Below are 27,368 nucleotides of genomic sequence, written 5' to 3' on the forward strand. Positions count from 1 at the left end.
GATAGTGTACCTGGAATGCAGACTATTGGGGACTGGCTACTGTACATTTTGTCATCACACTATAATCCTGGGAGTAGGAACGGTGTGACGTTCCCTTGTGAAGAGTTCTGCATGACCTTGCACACATGGTCTTGTCAGATTTGAATGGCGTGTAGTAATCTATTCTGACAGCAAGTGAAATGAGATGTCATATACCAAACTTAAGGCATCAACGAGTGTCTACACAAACCATCAGAAGGCATTTGCATGACATTAGGTTATTTTCCAGATGTCCATCTATACTTTTTCCAATGAACTCATGCAATATTTTTCAAAGGTTAATATAGTGCCGAGCAAGTTGGCAATAAAGACTGGAGTGGAGTCTATCCTCCTCAGTGATGAGCAGTGCTTTTGTCTTGGATACAATAATATTCTGCATTTGGTCTGGAGACAAAAGGGGTTACACCATGTATAGGTCTTCATGAGGGAATGTGAAAGTGTCCTAGGAGCTGTTTCAACACAACAACGAGAGGTCGCATGTTGCTTGCGCTACAGTTACTCGTCTATGTGGGCTAAACATACTACCATGGCCTTCAGCGTCTCTGGTCTGGTCTCCCAATGTTCACATTTGTGACGTCATTGGTTGGCAATTGCACAGTTGCTCTGCGGATCTTAAAGATTTGTGTGACCAAGCTCTTTCAGCATGGCAGAACATTCCTTAGAAAACCATTAACTACCTCATTGATAACAGCCAAGGCGTGTAAGTACAGGGATTGCTGCACATTGTTCTCAAACGCAATGCTCATTTCATTAATATATCTTGTGATCCTGTGATTTTCATAATTTTACAACTTTTCCTTCTTGGTGTTGCAGTTTCAATGTTGAGGAGTGTGTGTATAAAACTCTTCAGAAGGACATTGCTTTTCTACTATTTTGTGTATACGACAGACTAACCATCCAGATGAGTCTCGGCGGCTTCTCCCTTTCCGATCCCCTTGAGTAACGGGTTTCCTCTTCCGTGAGATTATAGGCGTGTCAGTCACAGGCATCTCGTGGGGAGAAGCCACTGGGATCCCACCTTTCCGACTAATGTTCTATGCAGCTTATCCAATCCCTTGCTCTGATTCTAGTAATGCAATGTTTCACACATAGTTTTTGCTGCATTTTTTTCTGCATCCAAGACCTGGTCTCTTGGCAGTAACAACACTGGGTTCAAAATGCCCATTTTACCTTGTTTTTACAATGCTTTTCACTGTGCTTGTGCCAAGTTATTTTGGGTGCAGATTACATGTGTGCTTTGTCTACAGTACATGTTTTATAAAGTTATTTTTATCCACCAGCAAATGCTTAAAAAATGCTGAAAAAACATTTGCTGTTTTTTTTGCAGTTTTTTTTACTTTCTCATTGCTTTCTATGGATAAAAAATACTTGAAAAATGCTGAAAGAATTGATATGCTGCAGATTAAAAAAAACGCTTCAGTGCTCAAATTCAGTCAGGAAAAAAAACAAGCGTGTGCATGAGATTTCTGAAATCTCAAAGCTTTAAGGTACCGTTACACTAAACGACTTACCAACGATCACGACCAGCGATGCGATCGTTGGTAAGTCGTTGTGTGGTCGCTGGGGAGCTGTCACACAGACAGCTCTCTCCAGTGACCAACGATCAGGGGAAGGACTTCGGCATCGTTGAAACTGTCTTCAATGATGCCGAAGTCCCCCTGCAGCACCCGGGTAACCAGGTTACTAAGTGCAGGGCCGCGCTTAGTAACCCGATATTTACCCTGGTTACCATTGTAAAAGTAAAAAAAAACACACTACATACTCACCTTCTGATGTCTGTCACATCCCCCGGCGTCCACAGGGTTACGCGCTGCTGCCGAGAGCTTCCTGCACTGACTGAATGTGTCAGTGCCGGCAGCAGCGGTGACGTCACCGCTGTGCTCTGCTTTACGGCCAGCCGGCGCTGACACATTCAGTGCAGGGAAGCCGCCGGCGGGGGACGTGACAGACATCAGAAGGTGAGTATGTAGTGGTTTTTTTTTACTTTTACAATGGTAACCAGGGTAAATATTGGGTTACTAAGCGTGGCCCTGCGCTTAGTAACCCGATATTTACCCTGGTTACAAGTGAACACATCGCTGGATCGGTGTCACACACACCGATCCAGCGATGACAGCGGGTGATCAGCGACGAAATAAAGTTCTGGACTTCTAGCTCCGACCAGCGATATCACAGCGGGATCCAGATCGCTGCTGCGTGTCAAACACAACGAGATCGCTATCCAGGACGCTGCAACATCACGGATCGTCGTCGTTCTCGCTGCAAAGTCGCTTAGTGTGAAGGTACCTTAAGTTGGTAATGTAGAGCAGATAAAGCAGATTTTAATTTGGATAACAAATTGCTGCAAAAATGCTGCTTGTAAGCATAGCCTTAGGATTAAAAAAAATGTAAATAAAAGCAGCTCTTAGTAATGAATGCTATGAATTGCTGTTTTCTGAAAAAGCAGTAACCAAGATGACGAAGTTCACTTCATTATACAGTAGTATGCTTTGTCATTTTTCCTGCTGCCTATGCAAAGCACAGCAGCCAATGACAAACTCATTATCTGCGGCGCTCTGCAATTGCCGTACTGAGTCGGGATTCACGGCACATCTCCAAGAAGTACAAGTGCTGATTATTTGACAATGGGGTGAAGCAAAAGGAAAGAGTTGCAAAATTTTTCACCCTCATAGACTTTGGCTCCAAGGGCAACGACCCCCATTGCCCAACCCCGAAAATACAGTACTGGCAGTACATGAAACTTAAAATATGTTACTTGTGATGAAGGGAAAGTCGTGCACAAATTGCATGGAGCTCTTACTACAAGTGAAAACGAAGTTACCGAAAGTCTTTAGCCATAGCCTAATTCACTTACTACCACTGATCCCTCATTACAGCTCATCTTACAGAATGATGTATCTACACCATGTATAATTTCAGTTCCTCCCCACAATCAGAACAGTTGCCCCAGGGAGAGTTGTGTGACCTTACTTAACCAGAGCAATTATTTCTTGTAAAATAAACGGCAATATTAACACGCATCCGCTAAGGGTGAGGTAGGAGAAGCCAGCCAACTTAACTATTAATCTTTGTACCTACTCGTGCAGATATCTTTATTTTTATCTCATAAATCGTGTACCAACATGAAGACATACAGTACTCCTTGGTACAGCTGGCTTGGAAAGTAATTTCTAAGTGATGCCTATGTTTTATGCTAGGAGGTTTTTTTAAAGTGTACAATACAGATAAAACGTAACCTACAATATATGGCCAATAGTAGGTGGACAGTCCTGGTAATTATTGAGTTCAGGTGTGTCAGCCACAGCATCATAAACAGGTGCACAGAATCAAGCACACAGCCATGTCATTTCCTTAAGGTACCTTCACATTAAGCGACGCTGCAGCGATACAGACAACGATGCCGATCGCTGCAGCCTCGCTGTTTGGTCGCTGGAGAGCTGTCACACAGACAGCTCTCCAGCGACCAGCGATGCCGAAGTCCCCGGGTAACCAGGGTAAACATCGGGTTGCTAAGCGCAGGGCCACACTTAGTAACCCGATGTTTACCCTGGTTACCAGTGTAAAATGTAAAAAAAACAAACACTACATACTTACATTCGCCTCCCCCGGTGTCCGCTTCCCTGCACTGTGTGAGTGCCGGCCCTAACAGCACAGCGGTGACGTCACCGCTGTGCTCTGCTTTTACTTTACGGCCGGCGCTCAGTCAGTGCAGGAAGCAGACGGCGAGGGACGTGTGACAGACATCAGAAGGTGAGTAGGTACTGTTTGGTTTTTTTACATTTACGATGGTAACCAGGGTAAACATCGGGTTACTAAGCGCGGCCCTGCGCTTAGTAACCCGATATTTACCCTAGTTACCATTGTAAAACATCACTGGCATCCTTGCTTTTGCTGTCAAACACAACGATACACGGCGATCTGACGACCAAATAAAGTTCTGAACTTTCAGCAACGACCAGCGATATCACAGCGGGATCCTGATCGCTGTTGCCAGTCAAACTCAACGATATCGCTATCCAGGACGCTGCAACATCACGGATCGCTAGCGATATCGTTTAGTGTGAAGGTACCTTTAGACCTAGACATAGGTAAGGAGGCAGTGGTAGAGGAGGCAAAATTGCAGTTAACTTCGTTTATCTATGTTGCACCATTCTCCTGTTATCTGATGATTTTTTAGCTTTATTGCTGGAGGAACAGGCCAACACTGCTGTCTTAGAATTGGCTCCCATATATGCAGTTGCTACAATACAGTAGCAGTGTGGATTTTTACACTGAGGCTGGTAGGGATCTTGGATTCGCTAGCTCCTGGATGCCGATACAGTAGGAAGCAATGTTGAAAAGAGAGAGCCGTCTGCTCCCTCACCAATTATTTTCTTTTGGCGTCTGAGATCTGATGTCTCTGCACAGCGGGAGTGATGACGTCACTTCATTTCGCCCGCTGTGTCTAGCTGTGAATACAACGTTTCAGAACGCTTAGTACAGAGACCAGAGCAGCAGGGGAAAGAGGAAGAGGACTGTGGGGCTGGGGTGGAGATATGATGAACAGCTTCCCACCCACTCTTCACTGTTCACTAAACCTAGCCTTTAACATGGCCAATTATCCCCTCTCAACACTTGATGTGCTGGAACATTTCACTAGGTTCATATCACTGAAGGTAATAACCTTAGTGATACATATTTCCCCTCCAGTACTTTGTCAGTGACTTTGTCAAAAGGGCTATGGGGTGTGTATTATACTATATGGAGGACTATGAGCGGTGCATTATACTATATGGAAGGCAATGTCGTGCCCATTATACTATATGGAGGGCTATGTTGGGCCCATTATACTATATGGAGGGCTATGTGGGGTGCCCTCTGGCGGACTTAACTAGGGTCTAACAAGATCCCTGGCAATCTAGCTAAATGGGACCTCTATAATGGATAATGGCACTAGGGGACTGTGGAAGTGGGAGACTGGAGCAGTTGGCTGACAGGTAGGACAGAACCGGCAATAAATTACATGTCTGTCTGTAACACCCAGGCCAATAGAACATTTGACGGATGCGATCTCGGGTTTTGTCTACGCCCAGATGACAACCCAAGAGACGAGAATGAGACAGGTTTAGTACCCTACACCTATAGTGATCTTGGTACTAACAGCTACTCTTATACTTCCCCTCTAAGTTTAGTAACCCGATATAGCAAATCCTCATTTACAGTGAAATATGGAAACCTGGTGTTGGCCCCTGGCTCTTGGGCAACCCCATTAAGCACAGTAACATTGTCCAATGCCCCTTTTATTGTAAGGTCCTCTATTTGACCAATTCCAAAATTCACCCCAGAAACCACAACTCAGGAATCTCAGCCTCATGCAATGGGGATTCAGGAACATACATAAAAATGTCTAACTTCCTTATCACGAGCACACACAGATCTGGAGCTCTGATCTCCAGGCACACCCCACTCTGAATGAGCCAGAAGGCTAGTATTTACAGTTGTGCTCAAAAGTTATGCAGATTCTTGTCATGTCACTGGTAGTGGAAAAATATTTTTCTTCCCGAATACTACAAAATGCAACCTGTTCTCACATTCCCTAGTAACTCAGTGTATTATTAGATTGATATTGATTTCCAAGTGAAAGGTCATTGGTTCGAATCGAGGAGCAGAAATGAAGACAATTTCCCAAGAAAAGAGAAACGGCATCATCCAGCTCATCGATAGTGGTCTCTCAGCCAAGAAAATTGCCAAACTGCATCATGTGAGTGCCATGACAGTTGCAAGAATACGAAATAAAGTCCGTCCATCCAGTAAGAAGCCAAAAGGTGGACATCCAGACAAAATATTGGAGTCCACAAGTCGGCTCATCCCAAGGTCTATCAGTTCTGGCGTGATAAACACGGCAGTGGAGGTGGCTCATATGCTTCATAATAGAGAGATCACAGACGTCGATGCGAGCACCGTGCAATGCACATTACACAAGTCTGGAATGGTAGCCCGAAAAAAGGTGAAGAAGACTTAACTTCAATATTGTCATAAGAAGCTTCGGTTCCAGTTTGCAAACAAGTACGAAAAGTGGACATTTAAAGATTTGAAACGTGTGATTTGGAGTGATGACACTAAAGTCAATAGACTAGGCTCTGATGGATGCAAATGGGTCTTAAAGAAACAAGGGAAAAAGGGGCTACTGGATTGAGAAATTTAAGGAAATGTCAAGTTCGGTACAGGAAGCCTGATGATATGTTTTTTTTTCACAGCCAAAGGCATTGGAAGCTTGACTAGGATTGATAGTGGTCTCAATGGTGATCTATATGTGAGTATCCTACAAGATGAGTTACTTTGTACACTCAAGTACTATGGGTATGAAAAGGACAACATAATGTTCCAACAGGACACCAACATGAAGCATATATCGAAATTGGCAAAGAAATAGTTCAATAATAATGAAGTAGAGGTGCTAGAATGGCCCCCACAGTCCCCAGACATCAACCCGATCAAATACTTGTGGGTAGAATTGAAGAAAAAACTGTGTGCATACCCAAATGAGTCAACCAGTGTACAAACTTTGGGAACGTGTAGAAGAGACCTGGGATCAGATTTCAGTCGACACATGTTTGAATCTGATCAAGAGCATGCCCAGAAGGATTCAGACAGTGTTGAAAGCCAAAGATGAATTTACAAAATGTTAACAAAGTAGTAAAAATTAAAATTTGTATTTTAAGGAGCAAAACAGTAACAATGCAGAAACATGACAGAATCTATATATCTAATCATATGATAAATAGTTGCAAGTCAAATTTTAGTATGAGATATCCAAGATGATTGTCTATAAAATTATGGCAGTCTCAAGTTCAAAGCAGAAGTGGATAATGAGATAGAGCCTGAAAGTAAAAAGTTCAAAACATTGTTTCCCTTTTGCTCTTCATTGTACTTTATGAAGGGCTATGTGGGGCCATTATACTATGCAAGCAATTATACACTGTGACGGTTGTTGTGGGTTCCATACTGTTTGGAGGGCCATGTGGGGTCCATTATACTGTTTGGGGGGCTAATGGTGACCATTATACATTGTGGAGAGCTGTGGGGAGCTATTTTTACTGTATGTAGGCTTATTATACTGTATGGGGGCTGTGTTGGGGTCACCATACTTTTCCAGGGGTGTTGAGGGGGGTACAGTAGGGTCATCATACTTTGTGTGTGGAGGGTAGTTTGAAGGATTTTATTTTCGGGATACCATATTTTGATTGGGGGCACCTTTGTTGTCCTCATAGTTTATGGCTGCAATGAAAGGGGAATCTAGTGATTCAGTAAGAGGAAAATTTATTTGTAAGCGCTGTAAAGTTCTGTGAACCCCAAATACTATCATTTTTTTTTATGGGGGGGTCAATTAGAACTTCTGCTATGGGACCCTATGATTTCTATGTACGACCCTGATCTGGATTGACAGCTGCTGATCCCTTACGGGGACTTTTACAGTACAGTTTTTTAAGATTTACTGGGTAAGGTGGATTATCTGGTAAGGTAATGTGGTCAATGTAAGCAGCAGGGACCAGAGAAAATGGTTTTATGGAAAATATTACTTCGTAGAAATGATAAAGTCTATGCCTTTAGCCATTTTTGCTGTCAGAGTTTGAGCACTGTACTCCTTAAATGTTTTTTTTTCACATATTTTATTCTATAGTTAATAAAAACAGTATATATTTTATTAATGTACGTACAAAGTAAGCATACAAAAGTCAGAAGTACAGTATATAGGATGATAAGGATCAGCACACTGGCTACCAGATAACACAATTATAAAGCAAGATGGGTATATATAGTACTAAATAGTCATAAGAATAAAGACGACTCTTTCAATATAGAAGTGGCAACTTATGAATTATAGGAAGAACACCACTCTAGCAAATAATCACCATAGTGGTCAAAGGAATAGCTTTCCGAAATTGTCATAGTTTATAACTGCAAAACTGGAAAGTCAGTCTTACTCATCATGAAGTACTAACAATCTGGTTTCCAGACATGAAAAGAGCCCTAATGCACGCGTCACGGGTTTGTTTTGTTGCTTCTTCAGGGTATTCGTGTAAACTACTAGACCGCAGTAGTGCACTTTCTTCTCCTTTAGGGTAGGATGACCTGATCTTTGCTATATTAAGCATATTGCCTTTGAAATGCAGCACTGGGCATAGCCAATATGCGTGATTGGTCACTATGGTCAGACTATTATTTAGCCCCTTTTAAGGGTCTTATACTGACCCGTGCTGCATATATCTATTCTTACACTAATCCACATTGATCGGTTCTTATTTACTACTTCTATGTACCTAATCTTATTGGAGCTAACTGGTATTTTGTATTTTATGCTCGTCTGTTTTTTCTTTTTTGTATTCTACGTTTTTTACTATTTGATCATTTATGGCTGAAATGATCACCAATAAAAATTTAGATTATTAAACCAACATACTCCGCAACTTTCTCCTGGTTTAAATATTATGCATTGGAGGGGTTTTCTCTTCTAAATGTGACTGTTTGGCACCTTGTGGTGCATTGTCCCATTTGTCATTATGGTACTGAGTTTTTTCTTTCTACTCTCAGATTATGTAGAAAAAACTTGGTCACAGATTCTCTTTGATTCTAGGGCCAGTAGTATCAGTTTGATAGTCTTGAGCCTTTTCATACAAAGGGGCTTCGCTAGCCTCGTGGCTCATGGCAGAATTCGGCGTTTGTTGCCCTTAACCCTATAAGTAAATATCATGGACATCAGGCTGGGACGAAGTCTGCAGCAACATCGCAAATAAATCTTACTATTAATTAATTCTTTATTTTGTCTTTTCTATTTTGTTTCATTAGTCATTATATCTACATATGAAATCTGGTTATTGTAGAAGTTGAGCAAAAAGATCTGCAGGTCCCTGGTGACCAAAGCGCTGGGACCTCCACGACCCTGCTGTGGCATCCCTGGCGCATCTACTGATTGGTACGCCCCCGCAACATCATGTGTGTGGTGCTGTATGCAAAGATGCCACGGGACCTATTAATCATATTAATCAGTAGAGGTGTTGGGTATGCCGCAGACAGTAGGAAATTTGCAGTGCGTTTGTCCAGTGGCCACAGCTACCTGTGTGGTCATGGAACTGAGGCCCTCAATCTTTTTTTCTCAACTGTAGCTATTGGTATTATGTGTAAAGGGGCTGTTCGGGACTACTAGATTGATGACTTGGCATGCCCAGCAATCACCTGAATAGGAGGTAAACTGCAGTTCTCATCAGTGGCTGCTAAACAATATAAGGACCTGCACTGTTACATCCAGATCTGCAGGAGTTGATCGGTGGTGGTGCAAGGTCAACAATATGGTAATACCAGACAACACCTTTAACTGTAATACCAATAGCTGTGCCCCTATCGATCTCATATTGATAACCCACAGTATCTGTAAAAGATCATCAATATTGTAATCATGGACAACCCACTTAAGATTATTTCTCTCATTTCATAGTTCATGTTTCATGATTTTCAGCTCTGGGTTCTTCTGCTGAAATAAATTACTTTTCATCGCTCCTTTTTTTTAGGATGGGGCAACTCCACTATTTCTTGCAGCCCAGGGAGGCTTTGTGGATGTAGTTCGATTATTGCTGACATATGGAGCAAAGGCAAATCAACCACGACAGGTGACTGTATTCCTCCAGTTCTTCGTGCCTCCACCATAGCCAGTATAACCTGCTTAGACTGTGTGCTCATCATCTCCACTCTTCCAGGTTTAATGTTTGACAAAGAAAGCAGTGACACAGTCCGTGTGAGCTACAAAGTAACGATAGATTTATGATCCAGTTCCAAGAATAGATACTTATGCTGATCATAAATGTTCTCATAAATTCCAAGAGTAGATTGTTCATGCTGATCATATCTAGGGCAGCAGTCCATTATAAGTGGGCCTCCACCACCTAATTAATTATGGATTGTATCCAATGTTAAAAGTAACTGTAACTAAAATTGTCTTTTCCTAAGTTTTTTGTACAAATCAAGAAATAGTGCTTGGTCAGGAAACATAATTTTACTCTGTAAGAAGACGATTGATAAATTTCATTGTCTGAATTAAAGGAATTTTCCAGGGTTGAAATTCCCCTATCCCCCGGCTACAGCTTGTTTTAAAAAGACAAATTGTGCATTACTCTGAGCTGAATCTCTGCCATCATCTCGACAGCGCTGCAGGTAGTCATTGACTTCAGAACTTGGGTAGAGCCACTGAACTCAGTTATTGGCTACAGCACTGACAATATGACGTCAGCGCTGCAGACAATAACAGACACTTGGAGAAGTGGCAGAGACTCAGCGCTGGACCATGGAAGGCTGAATAACATCATCCCTCAATTAGAACTGTCCTGCTAACTATAGACCTGTCTCAAATCTCCCCTTCATCTCAAAACTCCTGGAATGCTTGGCCTACTCTCGTCTAATCGTTTTGATCCTCTACAATCCAGCTTCCACTTTTTACACTTTACAGAAACCGCCCTCACTAAAGTCTCTAATGGTGTACCAAAAGCAAAATCTAATGACCACTACTCCCTGCTGATTCTCCTGGATCTCTCTGCAGCTGACACTGTGGATCACTAGCTTCTCCTCACTACACTCCGCTCTGTCAGACTCAAGCATACTGCTCTCTCTTGGTTCTCTTCCTACCTCTTCGACAGCTCCTTCATTTTATCATTATTGTCGGAATTCCTCATTCGTGCTCAGTCCTTTCCCCCTCCTCTTCTCTCTATACGCTGCCCCTATTCGGCAAACCATCAGCAGATTTGGGTTCCAGTATCAAATCTATGCTGATAACACCCAATTATACACTTCTTGTCGTGACATCACCCCCACCTTAATGCAAAATACCAGTGATTGTCTGTCTGCTGTCTCTAACATCACATCCTCTTTCTGTTTGCATCTGAATCTGTCGAAAACTGAACTTCTTGTATTTCCCCACTCTACTAACTCTACTAGCCTACCTAAGCCTGAGATTTCCATTTCCGTGTCTGGTTCTACCATAACTCCCAAACAACATAGTTGCTGTCAAGTAAGGACGGACTGGGCCGCAGGCCTTTAAGGGAGGACATCATGGCAGGGTTGAGTGGGCCTATAGGGAGTGAACAGTAAGGAGGGGGTGATAGTGTAAAGTGAGGAGGCAATTTTTATTTGAATCGGGGCTCACGGATTGGCTAAGAGGTGAAGTAGGCGGGAAAAAGGGGGCGACGGGGGGGGACGACTATAAAAAGGGGCACCCATCTTAGAAGAACAACCATTTTGGTGCCCCTCTTGACAATATAACAAGCTCTGTGGGTCACTTACAATGGAGATTGAGGCGATTTTACAGCACCTCCGTGATGCAGCTAGAACCAGGGGCGCAGGCTGGCTGCAGGCGTCCTTACAAGGTCTGCTTCCTGAGGGGGGATCTGGGTCTTCTGATTCCCTGACTGAGGGCCACCGGCCTCGGAGGTCTCGGCCTCCGCAGCGCCTGAGCCCCGAGGTCACCCCCCGGGCCCAGCGCCGTATGAGGAGCCCCTCAGGGGACCCTCCGGCTTCAGCAGCAGACCGCAACTATAGCGGGCGCTGCCAAGGAGCCGGGAGGAATCCCACAAATAGGCGGGGCCTGCAGCGGGGGGAGGTGTCGGCCTCCGCTTCATCTGAAGTGACTACTGCGACCCAGGAACCTGGCAGAGGAGCGGCGGGTGCCCAGCCGGGAATGGGCCCGGCACAGCAGCAAAGGTCGGCACAGAGGAGCGGGCGGGGGCCTGCACGGCGGGCGCCTCCACTGTCAGCGCGGCGAGGGAGGTCCGCCCACTTACCGGAGACATCCAGGGAGCAGGAGCCAGGTACGGGAGCAGCGGGGAGCCCATCCATCCGGGCCGCCGCTCGGCGCGATGTGGGAAGCACACAGGCGGCAGCAGCACAGGCCCCAGAGCGCAGAGCAGTCAGTGATGGGTGCCGGCTTAGCTCCGCCAACTCCCTGACTGCTGCTGCAGATATGTCTTACCCCTCATCAGGCGCCGCAGCTGATCCGGACCCCTGGGGATCCAGCCAGGGGGGGCGCGTGCGGGGGCGATTTGGGCTGCAGAGGTGGCAGGTGGGATAGATCACAGGGGGGGTGGCTTGACAATCGGGGGCAGGTCAGCTGAGCAGGGTCGTCCCGCTGCACGCCTTGAACCGCCATGGGGCCCCATTGCAGAACGGGACCACTCCGTGGGTCCTACCAGCGCGTCGTCATCACAGGACTGGGCCATGGGGGCTCGTGGAACCGCGAGCCCGCACCGCCAAGGAGGACCACGAACGGAAGGATTACATCTGGATGCAGGATTGGCAGCTGCTGGGAACACAGTACCCAGGCAGCTAGGTGAGAGTGCTGTCTTCTTTATTGCCATCACTAGCTCCTAATGTTGTTTCAGGTAGTGGGGAGGTTTCTGTAGGGGAGTTAGTTTTGGTATGCGTATTTTAATGCAGGGGTTAAAAGATTTGTTCCAGCTTTGGGAGACGAGGGGTAGACAAATTGAACCGTCGCCGCTATCGGCTTGGCTGGGTACCGCTCGGGATAGGGAGGTTCTGGAGGCGGATGGGGCCAGGGACTCTTTTAGGTCAGGATCTAGTACTTCACAGGGGGCTCCAATGGTTACTGGGGTAGCATCGGTGGGAGGCAGCGAGGTGTTGCAGCTGGTAATCGTGGCACCGGCAGAGAGCGGGGACAAGGATAGGGACGATTCGGCACGGGTAGATGATTCGGCTTAAGGGGAGGTGTACGTGTGTTTTGAAGGTCCGTTAGGGGCACATCTGAAACCTGAGGTAAAAGAAAAAATATGGAAAGGGGAGTACATAGAAATATTTTCACTGCTCCCGTTAGAGCGTTTCAATTTGGATAAAGCCCGTAGGGACGATTCCAAAAAAGAGGATGAGGAGAGGAGAAGGTTCAGATTGATCCCACGTACTTTCTCTAACTGGCTACAGGCTTTTGCAATTTTTGCCAGTGTAATAGGGGAGAAATCACCGGAGACCTGTGCCCCCTTGTTCTGTTACTTAGACATCATCGGGGAGGCTTACAGGGTTTATGGGGGTCAGGGGTGGATTAGATATGACGAATAATTTAGTCAACGTAAAGCGGTACATCCGAATATCCGTTGGGATCACAAGGATATTTCCTTATGGATGAGGGTGACTGCACCAGTCAGGTCAAGTCAAGGATCTCAGTCATTTCTTGGGGGCACCGGGGGTTCAGGACAGTCGGGGCTCTCGGTCATGCAGAAGGGACTGTGTTTCACCTTTAACGAAGGGACTTGTAGGTTTGGGGCAAAGTGAAAATTTAAGCACGAATGCTCATCATGTGGAGGTACTCACGGGGCAGCGAGATGTTTTAGAGGAGGGAAGCAAAAAGGGTCAGACGGATTTGACAAAAGGAGTGACGCCAGTGCGTCTAGCAGAGATGGAGCGGTTCCTAAGTAGATACCCTGACAAAAAGGTGGCGTCGACTTTACATTATGGTTTTAGGCATGGTTTTTCGAAACCTTTTGTGGACGTTAAGGTGCAGTGGTCCAAAAAGAATTTAAAATCGGCCTACGAATTTTCCGAAGTGGTCACGGAAAAACTGATTAAGGAAGTGTCACTTGGGAGAATGGCTGGTCCATTTCAGTCTCTCCCTATGGAGGACTTGAGAATTTCCCCATTGGGGGTGGTGCCCAAAAAGGAGGTTAACAAATTTAGGTTAATTCACCATCTTTTGTTCCCAAAAGGTTTGTCGGTTAACGATGGAATTGACCCACAGCTGTGCTCGGTTCTTTATACGTCATTTGACACAGCTATGGAGTGGGTTAGAGACTGTGGGCAGGGAGCTTTGTTGGCTAAGACCGATATTGAGGCCGCGTTTCGTTTGCTACCTGTCAATCCAGATAGTTTGCATTTGCTAGGGTGTTTCTGGAACGGGGGTTTTTATGTGGATCGTTGTTTGCCGATGGGGTGTTCTCTGTCTTGTGCGTATTTTGAAATGTTCAGTACGTTTTTAGAATGGACGGTAAAGGATGTGTCTGGACTTTGGTCCTGCATCCATTATCTTGACGATTTTTTGTTTGTTGGTCCAGCGCACTCCGCAGACTGTTCAATTTTGCTTCACTCGATGGAGAGTGTGTCGAAAAAGTTCGGCGTTCCGTTAGCAGCTGACAAGACGGTGGGTCCGGTAACGTCTTTGATTTTTTGGGCATTGAGATTGATACGGTTGCAATGGAATGCCGGTTGCCTGATGATAAATTGATTGGCATGAGGATGGAGGTGAAGAGAGTCTATGAGTTGAAAAAGGTAACGCTGCGCGAGATTCAATCACTGCTGGGGAAGTTGAATTTCGTGTGCCGTATAATGCCGATGGGTAGGGCCTTTTGTTGCAGGTTGTCTTTGGCTACAGTGGGGTTTCGGGCCCCGTCGCATTTCATCAGGCTTCGGAAGGCTTTGAAAGATGACCTGAAAGTATGGATGCTTTTTCTGGACTCATATAATGGGAGGTCATTATGGATTGCACCAGTGGTGCCTGCAGAGGAATTGGGATTCATGATCGGTCCGGTTGACGAGCATGGTTTTCGTTTGTTTTTCAAAGAAAGTTGGCTAGTGTGTCAGTGGCTCAACAACGGTCTATCTTCTAATCGATTGCTGTGTTTGGTGTTCCCCATTGCAGTTGCATTATCTTTGTGGGGAACGGAGGTTCGTAACACGAAGATTTGTTTTGGTTGTGAATCAGAAGGGGCTGTGAGAGCCATAAATTCACTGTCATCTGCGTATCCGGCATTGCTGAGAGTGTTACAACATGTGGTCTGGATAGGTTTACGGTGTAACTTATGGGTCACTGCTGAATTTCGGCCGGTTAACAACTTGCTGGTTTTTAATGCTCTTCCTTGTTCACAGTGGGATCGGGTTCCGGATATCATGCCTCAAGTGGATCTCATGTGAGTGTCATGCCCAGAAGACTTATGGAATCTTCCGTTGGGGCAGTAAGAGGGTTACTGTTTAGATCCCTGGCGCAAGGGACTTGGTCACACTACGTTAAGGCATGGGATACTTGGGTGGATTGGGGGTCGTCTATGGAGACGGACGTACAGGATGATGAAAAACTGCTGTTGCTCCTGGGATTCAGGGTGGTCGGTTTCTAAAGTTAATCATTTCTTGTCTGGTTTGGCAGTTGGATTTAAATTTAGGGGGTTACGCGATGTAACTAAATCGTTTATGGTCGTTCAGGTGATGAAGGGGTGGCGAAAAGGTTGGAAAATTTTGGATGGGTGGCGCCCTGTGTCTTATGAAGTTTTATTGAGTTTAGGCGAACAATTGCTGGGGATTTGTTCTAACCAATCGGAGGTTATCCTGTTTAAGCTGGCATTTGCTCTGGCGTTTTTTGGAGCATTTCGATTGGCCGAGTTGGTCAGCCCCTCCAGGCATAAAAAAGGGGGGTTGCTGGGCCGTGATGTGGTTATGCACGGGGATAGGTTGCTGATCTGGCTGCGTCGATCGAAAACGGATTTGGTTGGAAAATGTTGTAAAATTGTTCTTTTTGAAATTGCTGGTTCCTCGTTATGCCCCGTATTATGTTTTAAGCAATTTTCAAGGGGTTTGGTTTGGGATGATGAGCCGTTGTTATTACACGGGGATGGTTCGTTTTTATCTCGATATCAGTTTATTACGATATTTAATCGCTGCTTGACGTGAGGGGGTATTTCGGCCGAGAATTTTTCAGGGCATTCGTTTAGAATAGGTGCAGCTACGGAGGCAGCCAGACGAGGTTTAGGGGAGGACGTAGTGCGAAGGATCGGCCTTTGGGAATCCGCGAGGTTCAGGTCATATATTCGCCCGTCCTTGGTCTGAGGGGTGTTTTGAATTGGGAGATAATTTGACTGGGTTGTGCTTTACGGTTATTATGTTTTGGTATGTTGTCTTTTCTTTTCAGGGAAGAGGCCTTTACTTACATGGATTATGGGACACTCGTTCATCTTTTGGGCGGCATTGCAAGTGGATGTCCGCCCTGAAGGGAGGCAGCTTGGTGTGGAGAAGTCTTCGGCAATCATACGATGGATCGGAAAACGTGAAATGTACTGGAAGCAGCTTTTGCCGTAATTTCACAAGTTTGGCAGTTTGGACCGGGCTCCAGATTTATTGGTGATCCATTTGGGGGGCAATGATCTTGGAAAACGCCCTTGTAGGGAGTTGATCAATGACATCAAGTTTGATGTCTTGAGGCTGTGGGCTATGTTTCCGCGTTTGTTGGTGATCTGGTCGGATATCGTTTCCAGGAAAGTTTGGTATGGGGCACGATCGGTGCAGGGTTTAAACAGGGCCAGAATAAAGGTTAATAGGGCGGTTTCCCGTTTTATGGTTCGGAATGGGGCTCTTGTGATTCGCCACGTGGATTTAGAGTCGGGAACGGGCGAGTATTGGAGAAAGGATGGTGTCCACTTGAATGCCATCGGCTTGGACTTGTGTCTAGCGGTGCAAGAGGGTATCGAAAAAGGGCTGCTGGTGTGGCGGGACACAAATGTCTGAGGCGTCAGGACATTTGTGTTGTTGGCAGGGGGGAAAGAGGTCCTCGAAGTTGGTGGTGCTAAGAAATGGCGGCTTGGAGGGGGGGGGATTATTAAGATCCTGGACTCCCCCTGGTGTGGTTTAGAGGCAAGGACACGACCTGGAAGCCAAATTATGGAGATTGGATATGACTTGGTTAATTCTTGGGGCTTCGAGGACCGCCTTCCCTGGGGTTTAATGTTAAGAAATTAAACTGTTATGTTTGAATGTTAATAAAAAGGCTGCTGTGGCCAATTTATCCAAACAAACGTTTGATGAGTAGTCATTGGGGTATGGGTTAAAAGAGTGCGGGGAATGGGTGGTTAGAAGAGTTTAAGGTTAACGGTCAGTTTTAAGTGAAACTCACGGGCATCATGAATACCCAATGTCATGGGGTTATATTTGATTAAAATATTTCATTCATTCACTCGCTCGTGTCACCTGTGCCTCAAAAACATCTCTAGAATTTGACCTTTTCTTACCTTTGACTCTGCAATAACTCTTAGGCTGTGTGCACACGATGCAGAATTTGTGCGGGTCCGCAGTGGATTTTTCCGCACAGAAACGCTGCAGTCCCGCACAGTGATTTACAGTACAATGTAAATTAATTGGAAAAAAAAAAGCTGTGCTAATGGTGCGGAAAAATCCACATGAAAACCGCTGCGTATCAAAAGAAGTAGCATGCTACTTCTTTTGTGCGGAACTGCAGCGTTTCTGACCCCTTCCATTATAGAAATCCGCAGAGGTAAAAACAGCAGAAAATCCGCACAAAATCCGCATCAATTCCGCATCAACACCGCACAAAATCTGCGGCAAATCCACAGCAAATTCGCGTCAAATCAGGAGATGCTTATTTTGTGCGGAAAATTCTGCACCCCAATCCACAACGTGTGCACATAGCCTTACTGTTGCTCTTATTCATTCTCACCTGGACTACTGCAGTTCTCTACTAAACTGTCCCCTCTCCAGTCTATCCTGAATGCAGCAGCCAGGATCATATTTCTGTCCAACTGCTACACTGATGCCACCACTCTGTGCCAGTCTTTGTAATGGACTCACATCCGCTACATCGTCCAGTATAAATGTATAACTCCCGCAAAGCTTTCCAGATTTCCACACCATGTTACATCTCCTTCTGCAGCGCCCCAGAGTCTGGTCATTGCAGTAACGTCGCTCTTCCACCAGGGGGAGTGATGGTACGTCTGATTGCACTAAAAGAGTTCACCTTGCAGGTATCACAGACACACATTAGACTTCACACTCCGGCCGCCAGGGAGAGCAAAAGGTCCTATATACTAGGCCACTCCTCACACATGGGTAAAACTGGGGGTTGGATAGGAAGTTAGGCAGAAAGTAGCTGGAGAGAGTTCGAGAGAGGACCTGTCAGGGGTGGGATCCTTACAGCGGCCTAGCACAGACAGATCGTTACGGAGCCGTGCCTGTGCCTTATAGCGGCAGACTCCTAAGAAAGGACACGAAGCGAAGCATATTGTGGAGAAGTGAGAAACGAGATCACAGCACAAAGGAGATAAAACCAGAAGGAGTCGTGCCTCAAGATCAGCAACATCCTTCTGAGGCGCGTAGCCGGCGGCCGGAACACCGAGGAAGTAATAGACTCTACGCATTACTTTGAACTACGGCCGGGCAGTTAACTTTAGGTTGGCTGTCTCACCTTTACACCTAACGAAGACAACGGAGGCAATTGTGGGAGAGGGGCGTCTCTAGGGTCCCTATAAAATAACTCCAGGCCTACCCCGTCATACGGGTGCGTCCTATCCATATCATCTGGGGGATGGAGAGAGAAAGAACAGAAACATACACGACAGTTGTGAGGACTATCCCGTGGTGCTCAGCAGGGAGGTACTACAACACACAGGCGCTGGTAGGAAGGCCACTGATTTCCACCTGTAAAGGGAACTCTGGATGTGCCTTCGGACTGGCCGGTCTCAGCCAGCCCTGTTAGCAGTGCTCTGGATTGTGGATGCCAAAGCCTTCAGTAAAGAGGTAAAGAGACTGCAACCCTGTGTCCTCGTTATTTACTGCGACCTACACCGTCACCTACATCTTTAATTGGGCGCCCCTTAGCAGGGCCACGGACCGGGTCAGGCCACCGTGACATCCCCAGAACCGAGAGAGACCCGGTACCGAGTACCCCGCTGCCCTGTGTTTGGGGGCCGCTCCACTTCTTCATCTGTGTCCACCAGCCAACCCATCCTCTCCATTCTGCCAATGACCTAAGACTAACATCCTCTGTAATCCCAGGTGCCCACTCCATCTGCAGAACTTCCCTCATGCTGCACCAGTTTTCTGCAATGTACTATCCCAGACAATCCAGTTAATTCTCAGTATCCACAGGTTCAAGCATGCCCTAAAACACGTTTGATTAGACTGGTCTATCACCTCACCTCACTAATCTAACTATTCCCTGTTCTCCTTTCCATGCACTTAATAGCACTCTGTATCTGTGCTTATACACACACTGGCTGGTGACCGGTTCATACAGCGTTATTTGAATGCCGCTATTTATTAGATTGATGGCCGGACCATACAGCACAAGCACTTTATTTTTCCTCTATTTCCTCCTAGACTGTAGTGTCCGTGTGATACAAAATTCCAGGATGCACTAGTCTCTTCAGTAGATCAGATGAGACACGCTGATTCCAGCCTATGGGTTTGCAAAAAAATCTGACCTCATACGGATCATCTGTGTAGCATCTGATTTTTTATGGATATATTGTCATTATTAAGCTAGGAAACTGGATTGGATGTCTCACGGTTGTAAAATGCGGACACGTATGCCATATGGATGATGATAATGGTGAAAATTCTCCATGTTTTCTGCATGACAATCGGCCGAGTTTTCATATGCTTGTCTGACCCTGGCTTTATCCTGCATTGCAATGTGCAACTGCCAAAACCATGTCTAATTGTGGCGAATTCAGTTTTCAAATACAGTGTTAATTGGCCACAAGGTTTTGCCACATTTTTATGGGTAACCATATGATTTCTTTTTATAACCATGTGGCCACAGCATCGTCCGTGTGGTCTCACGCTACTTGCAAAACCATTCAACCATTGTAATTATTTGTGCGCTGTTTTAGCTGCTTATGGGACCCACAACTCCTCGTCTGACTCCATGTACTTCGTAATCATATACTTCATATCTCTTCAATTTTTTTACATCTAAAAGCCCCCGATTTGTACCTCTCCCCTTATCCCTAAACCTGCCAATTGCATATGAGTTTTTATGAGTTTTTCTGTAATCAGAAATGAGCAGATATATCCTAAATCCTGCCCTCCTGCTGTATATTGCAATCACATAATGCAACAATATATTTCAGTTCTGCATTTCAAATTTTATTTTCCAGTTTTGTAGAAAATACTATGGCTAGATGTTACATAGTTGTAAGCAGAATTAAAATCTCCTTTTGCCCAGCATAATACAGACTCTTGAAAAAAAACTTTTTTAATTTTTTGGCCGTTTCATTTTGATTGTTGTGATTCTCCTCTGTCAGAAGTCCACATGGGCCCTAAAAATCAGATAGCGAGCTCGCCCAAGGCTATAAAAATGATCATTAAGTCAATATCGCCCTCTGCTGGTTGTTTTAAAGTAGTACGTGACAAAAATTTTCAGACTCAATAAGTCACAATCACACATCAATCAAGACGATAGTGAATATATTTGCATTGTTGGCGATCCCCTGTATCTGGGCTGGTAAATTGCTAAATAAAAGGAGAATCTGTTATCTGTGATGTTAAAGAGATGCAGGCAGAATATGCCCTCAAATTACTTATAAAGAATGACAGCTCCTCCATGCGTACGTTTTGCAGATCATTAATATCTTTTGTACCCTTTCTGTCGAACAAATGAACTAAAAAGTCTGGCAGCTAATTCCTGTCTTCAGTTGTGCAAGCGTCTCTGCAGACACAAGGTGCCACCCTGTGAGGTCCTCCTGGCACAGCTTAAAGTCCCTGCTTGGAGTAATGGAATAGAGCTAGAAGAAAAAGCCATATTCTCCTCATAGAATTGTTATAAGAGACTCTACATATTGCAACACACGTAATGTAGAATTTCTATAACCTGACGCCACTTTCTTTCCGTGCAGGATGGAACGACAGCTCTCTGGATAGCGGCCCAGCTGGGGTACAGCGAGGTGGTGAGGGTCCTTCTGCTGAGAGGAGCCGACCGTGATGCTCTGCGGACAGTAAGACCACAGTGACTTATCAATAGTGAAGTCTCCAAGTGGCTGTTAGTTTGCAGAATTCTTATGGGTACAGCAGAGTTCTTGGCCATAAACACATTTTTAATATGACCCAATGCAAAATAAAAATAAAGGAATATATAGTTTGCATGTTTTTTTCCCCAAAGTTGCTCTGCTTAAATATGTCCCAGGTTTATGTAACTGTGTTATATGCTCTGGGGGGAATTTATCACCTCTCTTACACCAAGAAATTTGCAACAAAAAGTCACAAAAATTGTAGAAAATGGAGTTCTAAACAACTTTTGTGCATCTTTTTGTCCTTTTGTACATGTCATGGCACTTTTTCAAAACGCAGCAAGAGCTTAGTAAAATGGGAGACACCTACCAGCACGCAACAACGTTACTATAACTTATGCCATGTCAGATGTATTCTACAGCGCACATAGACTTGTACATAATCAGTTAGAATGGGTTTCCTATAAACTGCTTAGAAACTGTCACTGCTACTAATATTGTCATTACTACCGCTGTTACTTCTACTACTACTCCTACTCAGGGCCGGATTTAAGAGGTGGGTGGCCCGGGGCCCATTTTGGAGGGAGGCCCATTTTTCAAGGTGTTGCAATATGTAATGAAAAACACAAAATGAAACGAACGCAAGTTTATTTACAAAAATCACTTACCCAGAGTAATTCAGGTAAAATCATTCATTTTTTACAATCCAGGCACTTTCCTTGATTTTCGTGCTGCAAAATCACTAATGATGTCACTAAAGTCCAATTCATGCAGTAAATCTGACTCGATGCTCACGATAGCCAAATTTACAAGTCGTTCCTGCTTCATGGATGTCCTTAATCGGTTTTCAACTAATTTGAGTTTTAAGAAGGAACGCTCGCCACTGCAGTTTGTTACCATCAAAATTAGATATATCCTTAGAGCTATCTCAATATTTGCTGCATATATCAGAGGCTGTTGCTGTGCTGGCTGTATATAGAATAGAGGCTGAGGGGCTGTAGAAAGTGTATACACAGCACACCTCCAGAAGAAGGCACACAAGCCGAAACGGCTGTAGGGGCAATGGCACCGCTGGTCTAAGGTAAATATATTGGTTTACATGGCTTTATTTCCCTCCCTGATTCCTATTTGTTGACCACTGGATACTTCTTACCAGTTAAACTTGTGCACTTTGTTTGGTCAGCATAAACATGATTAGATATATCGGTATTTACTCTGGTAGGGTGCTGATACAACTGTTATGTTCATTTGCCTTTGACCTGTGGTTCCATCTAGTAGTTGTCTCCATCATTAAATCCCGTTGTTAGTATCATGGTATTTTATAATATATTCTTAATAAATTGATTGTTTTTAGTATCTGGATCCCTTAGTGCATTTTTTATAGGTTCTATACAGCACTATACTGTAAACAAGTCTACACTATATACATACACTGTGTTCCAAATTATTATGCAAATAATATTTCCTCATTATTTTCTCTAAATTACCTATCTGAACTGCAGTCATTGTTATTTTCCAGTCATCTACTATTCTAGTATAATTGCAATGTTTTGGAACAAACTGCCTATGAAAACAGAATCTTTAAAAAAAAAATAAACACTCAAAATGCATGTTCCAAATTATTATGCACAGCAGAGTTTTCAACCTTTTTTTTTATTCTGAACAAAAAAATGGTCAATTGTGAAGTTATAAGCCTTATCAGCTTATTACAAAATGAAATCAAACAGTTTTCAAGTGAACACTTTATTCTAGGTGATGTTACATTTGCACATAGGACCCCTTGTTCGAAAGAAGCTTCTGAACTCTCTCGTCCATTGAATTTGTCAGTTTTTGGATGGTTTCTGCTTCAATTGTTTTGCATGTGGACAGAATACCCTCCCAGAGCTGTTGCTTAGATGTGAACTGCCTTCCGCCATCATAGACACTCCTTTTGATGATGCTCCAGAGGTTCTCAATGGGGTTGAGGTCAGGGGAAGATGGTGGCCACACCCAGGGCCGGCCCGAACGTATAGGCGAACTAGGCGGCCGTCTAGGGCGCCGACCCTAAGGGGGCGCCAGAGAAAAAATAGAAAAAATTATAAAAAATCTTTTCAAAAGGCAAAAAGTGTATGGAGCGGAGCTGAATGTGTATGAGGTGTATGGAGCGGAGCCGTGTGTGTATGAGGTGTACAGAGTGGAGCCGTGTGTATGAGGTGTACGGAGCGGAGTCGTGTGTGTATGAGGTGTATGGAGCGGAGCTAAATGTGTACAAGGTGTACGGAGCGGAGCCGCGTGTGTATGAGGTGTATGGAGCGGAGTGCATGTGTACGGAGCGCAGCCGTGTGTGTAGGAGTAGCTATGTGTGGCCATTATACGGTACGAAGTATCATGTGCGGCCAATATACAGTATGGAGCATCATGTGTGGTCAATATACAGTATGGAGCATCGTGTGTGGCCATTATACAGTATGGAGCATCATGTGTGGCCATTATACAGTATGGAGCACTGTGTGGCCATATTTTTTTGTTTATAATTATTCTTTATGAAACAGTGTGATCAGCAGTGCTAAATGGGTGTGGTTGGGACATGGATATGGGTGTGGCTAGTTATGAATGGGTGTGGTCAGAGGCGTGGCCTAAAATTTGCCGCGGCAAAGTAGTAGGGGCGCAACAAAATAGTTTCGCCTAGGGCGCTGTAATCTCTCGGGCCGGCCCTGGCCACACCATAAGTTTGTCCTCTTTTATGCCCATAGCAGCCAGAGATGCAGATGTGATTTTTTTGCAGCATGAGACGGTGCATTATCATGCATGAAAATGATCTTGCTGTGGAAAGCACGGTTCTTCCTCTTGAACCATGGCAGGAAGTGTTGTTTTAGAAACTCCACATAGATTATGGAGTTCATCTTTACCCCTTCAGGGATCATAAAGGGGCCGACAATCTCTCTCCCCATGATTCCAGCCCAAAACATTACTCCTCCTCCTCCTTGTTGGCACCTTAGCCGTGTTTTCATGGGGTGTCCATCAACCAGCCATCCTCCACTCCATCCATCTGGACCATCGAGCGTTGGACGGCACTCATCGGTGAACAAAACAGTTTGGAAGTCAGTCTTCATGTATCGTTTGGCCCACTGGAGCCGTTTCTGCTTGTGTGCAGTGGATAGAGGTGGTCGACAGGATGGCTTACGCACAGCTGCAAACCTCTGAAGGACCCAGCATCTTGTTGTTCTGGGGACGTTGGAGGCACCAGCATCTTCAAAAACTTGTCTGCTGCTATGACAAGGCATTTTTGCAGCTGCTCTTTTAACCTTACGCAATTGCTTGTTGGAAAGGGTCCTCAATTTTTCCTTATCAGCACGCACACGTGTGTGCTGGGAATCAGCTACATACTTCTTGATGCGATGATCACGATGAAGTATCTTGGCAATGTTGATTGTAGTCATGCCTTGACCTAAATACTCCACAATTTGTTGCTTCTCAGCAGCCGACACATCCTTTTTCTTTCCCATTTTGGCAAAAAATGTAGGCTGCTTAATAATGTGGAACAGCCTTCTTAAGTAGTCTTGCCTTTATTTGGACACACCTGCCAAACTAATTTGCACAGGTATCTGCAATTGCTTTCAGTGATATAAAGAGCCCTGACACACATCACCATCAATGAGTTTAAATGACAAACAAAAAAATTCTAACCTTATCACTCATAAACTCTTTGTGCATAATAATTGTACAGTATACACAGACACACTGTAATGCAGGATATAGTGTGGACCTGTATATACAGTATGGTACTGTGTAGGACAGGAGCTGCAAGAAAGATACACAGACAGACCCACACGCACACAGACAGACAGAGATCATACTCATCCACCGCGACACTGAAGACTGAACCACTTCACCTCTGGATCTTCAGTGACTGAAGATCCAGAGTGAAGTCCTGCCGCGCTCCGCGGTGGAGAATCCTCTTCTCACGCCAACATCGTGGCTCCGCCTCCTTCCTCGAAGGTAGCTGAATAAACTCTCATCTGATCTAATCCGAGGGAGCGATCATATAGCTGAATAGATAGCGCCTAGAAGCTTCTGTTGGGATCGGAGAAGGCTGCCGCATGCCATAAGCTAGGCATTAGGTACAGGGAGGGTACCAAGTGGATGCTGACGCAGGTCAGGTGCCATGATTCTGCCGCTCTGTACCAGCCACTGAGATGTAGGACTGTAGCCAGGTCCCTACACTTTCAATAGTTTCAATTTTGTTAAATGTTCCTTATCATCAGAAACGGTTCACAGCAAAGAGACGTGTATTTTACATGTTTTGAGATATTTATCCCTATATTGGTGGGAGGCCCCCGCTTGGTGGGTGGCCCAGGGCCTGGGCCCCTTGGGCCCACCCCTAAATCCGGGCCTGCTCCTACTATTGTTGGTACTACAACTACTAATTCAACTGCAACTGCTACTACTACTACCACCACTACTACTACTACTATTACTACAACCACTATTACTGCTACTAATACTACTGCATTAAGTGCAGTTACTACTTCTACTACTAGGAAAACTACTACTACTATTGCTACAACCGCTACTGCTACTACTGCTGCTACCACTACTACTATTACTACAACCGCTAATACTACTACTACTGCTACCACTACTATTATTACAACCGCTAATACTACTGCTAGCACTACTACTATTACTACAACCGCTAATACTACTACTACTGCTACCACTACTATTATTACAACTGCTAATACTACTGCTACCACTACTACTATTACTACAACAACCGCTAATACTACTGTTACCACTACTACTATTACTACAACTGCTAATACTACTACTGCTACCACTACTACTATTACTACAACTGCTAATACTACTACTACAACCGCTAATACTACTACTACTACCACTACTACTATTACTACAACCGCTAATACTATTACTGCTACCACTGCTACTATTACTACAACCGCTAATACTACTACTGCTACTACTACTACTATTACTGCAACCGCTAATACTACTACTGCTACCACTGCTACTATTACTACAACCGCTAATACTACTACTGTTACCACTACTACTATTACTACAACCGCTAATACTTCTACTACTGCTACCACTACTATTATTACAACCGCTAATACTACTGCTACCACTACTACTATTACTACAACCGCTAATACTACTACTACTGCTACCACTACTATTATTACAACTGCTACTACTATTACTACAACTGCTAATACTACTACTACAACCGCTAATACTACTACTGCTACCACTACTACTATTACTACAACCGCTAATACTATTACTGCTACCACTGCTACTATTACTACAACCGCTAATACTACTACTGCTACCACTACTACTATTACTACAACCGCTAATACTATTACTACCACTACTACTACAACTGCTAATACTACTACTACCACTACTACTACAACTGCTAATACTACTACTACCACTACAACTACTAATACTACTACTACACTAATGGAACTACTACTTTTACTATTAGGGCTCATACCCATATGTGTGAAAAAAAAATGTTCCGATATCAGGACCAAAAAAACGGACAAGTGTCATGCGAGTACAATGCAATTTTTCTCACATAGCATCTGTATGACATCCATATGGCATGCGTATGCAATGTGTTTTTTTCTCTGCAACTATTATTCTACAATCATTTACAGGACAATTTACAGTGTTCTGCGCCACAGGTAAGGTATCTGTAAAGGGTGGCATATGGATGGTCCGTATGCCATGTGATTTTCTTCTTGCACCCATTGAATTGTATTGGCGAGACACCTGGCAAATCGCAGCATGCTTCAATTTTTTTCTCAGTCCGATTTCAGCTGAGAAAAAAATTGCAGATGAGATGTAACCCATTGAATAACATTGGTCAGAGTGCAATTTGATTTTTTATCGAATTGCACTCGTCCGTTTTTCTCCCCAGTAAATATGAGCCCTTAGTACAACTGCTACTACTACTAATTGCACTATTACTACTACTTCTACAACTGTTACTATTACTAATGCAACTACTATTAATATTACTGTTACTACTGCTGCTACAACTGCAACTACTAGTACTGCTGTTAGTACTGTTACTACTGCTACTACTACTTCTACTACTACAACGCCATCTACTAGTACTGCTATTACTACTACTACAATTACGACTACTACTACTGTTACTACTCCCACTATTACCACTACAGTAACTACACAACATGATGTCTATTATTGCTAAACACAAAAAACAGCTTTGCGCTGGGGTTCCTTGTATGATAATAGACAAAATATTTCTGGAAATAAAGCTGTATAAGGGTATGTTTCCACGTTCAGGAAACGCTGCATGTTTGACGCTATGTAGAGCCGCAGCGTCAAACACGCAGCGTCCAGATGTTACAGCATAGTGGAGAGGATTTCATGAAATCCCGTCTCTACTATGCATTAAAAGACGCATGCGGCACACCCGCGGAAACGGACATGCGGCTTGTCTTTTCAGAACGCAGCATGTTCTTACACTGCTGAAACAACGTAAGAACAACGCAGGTGACCTGCCAGTGACCTCAGGTGCAGATTTGGTCAGGA

The 27,368-nt window shown here is 44.4% G+C and overlaps 1 protein-coding gene across 3 annotated transcripts in view; it reads left to right on the forward strand.

Annotated features, from left to right (window-relative positions):
- Positions 1-27,368, forward strand: part of ANKRD29 (ankyrin repeat domain 29) — a 127,838-nt gene that overhangs the window by 88,901 nt on the left and 11,569 nt on the right. For 2 of the 3 annotated variants that reach the window (XM_077267705.1, XM_077267703.1), the window contains 2 exons: positions 9,585-9,683; positions 20,679-20,777. In XM_077267705.1, the coding sequence (XP_077123820.1) occupies positions 9,585-9,683; positions 20,679-20,777 (198 nt within the window). The remainder of the gene's footprint in view (positions 1-9,584; positions 9,684-20,678; positions 20,778-27,368) is intronic. The other variant, XM_077267704.1, reaches the window with a different exon arrangement.

Source organism: Ranitomeya variabilis, chromosome 6 (assembly GCF_051348905.1).
Source record: "Ranitomeya variabilis isolate aRanVar5 chromosome 6, aRanVar5.hap1, whole genome shotgun sequence".
Taxonomy (NCBI): Eukaryota; Metazoa; Chordata; class Amphibia; order Anura; family Dendrobatidae; genus Ranitomeya; species Ranitomeya variabilis.